The sequence below is a fragment of the Plasmodium relictum genome, assembly GCF_900005765.1.
Source record: "Plasmodium relictum strain SGS1 genome assembly, contig: PRELSG_00_v1_282, whole genome shotgun sequence".
NCBI classification, from domain to species: domain Eukaryota; phylum Apicomplexa; class Aconoidasida; order Haemosporida; family Plasmodiidae; genus Plasmodium; species Plasmodium relictum.
The window spans coordinates 10,631-11,779 of record NW_021628482.1 but is presented as its reverse complement, the minus strand read 5'-3'; the positions used below and the strand labels follow the sequence as shown (position 1 = coordinate 11,779).

Sequence of the window (1,149 nt, the reverse complement as noted above, 5' to 3'; positions counted from 1 at the left end):
TTAAAATAATATGAAAGTATTAAAATAATCAATAAATTATCTTATAAAGTATAAAAGATAGGATCAATCATATAAATGTAGTAAAAAGAAATGATTACCTCGAAAAATTTAATAGTAACAAAAAAATATATTCTTATGATATCTTTTGCAACAAACACACAATTGAATATTATTTATATTTTTTTTATATAAAATAATTTTTTTTTTTTTAGTTTATATACTTAAATTTATACATATTTTGTTTTTTCTTCTTTAATCATAGTTTCATTTTTCTCAGAAAATTAATCTAAATCAATTTTTTTTTTTTTTGAGTTATGCCTCAACTTAGTCTCATTTGCATTACAAGAAATACTATCTTTATTTGAGGTTCTATCTTCATTTTCATCTCTTTTATTTTGCGTTGAAGGTGGATTAGGATTTTCAAAATTATCTTTTAAACTTAATTCCAATGTATCAACCTCTTCTCTAATTTCTATCACTAGATTCCCAGCATGTCCAATGACTTTTCTGCTGAGTATTTTATGCTTAAATTCAACTTTGATATATTTTAGCATAATAATAAAAACTAAGATTGCAGTGACAAGAAAAGAACTTTCTTCATCCTTAAGTGCAAAGTGATGGGCTCTAGGCAAAGGAAGAGTAATACGTTCACATGATTGTCCTTCGGGTGAAGAACTCACAAATGAAACGAGGGAAGAAGTATTTCCACTTTTATCATTTATATTATGATCCAAATATATTTGTGAACTCTTACCAGGGCACCTATCTGGATCCATACTATTTAATTTTTCAAAGTAGAGTAATAATTATAGCTATATAGATAAATAAACATAATTTATTGACAGGAATGAAAAAAAATTTATATTATTTATTACTAAAAAAGTATAAATGCTTTCATATATAATGCGACAAAGAGAAAAAGTAGGATCAAAAAGTTATGAGAAAGAAGAATATAAAAAAAAGTTTACTCTAAAATTTCGAAAATATACTAAAATCTAAATTACTTAAAGTAATAAATAAACTATGCGTATGATACCTTAGAAATATGCCAAAATAAGTATCACATCATAATTTATTTAAAAAATAAATTTTTTTTTTAAGTTTATAACAGTAAAAAAAATATTTGTAGAGTCCTCGATAAAAAATGTA

General features: G+C 23.2%; 1 protein-coding gene across 1 annotated transcript; it reads right to left on the bottom strand.

Annotated features, from left to right (window-relative positions):
* Positions 1-281: 281 nt before the first annotated feature.
* PRELSG_0022200 (hypothetical protein) lies at positions 282-776 on the bottom strand (the record flags this gene model as incomplete). Its single annotated transcript, XM_028680004.1, has 1 exon — positions 282-776. The coding sequence occupies one exon, from the start codon at positions 774-776 to the stop codon at positions 282-284; it is 495 nt and encodes a 164-aa protein (XP_028531093.1).
* Between the last annotated feature and the right edge of the window lie 373 nt (positions 777-1,149).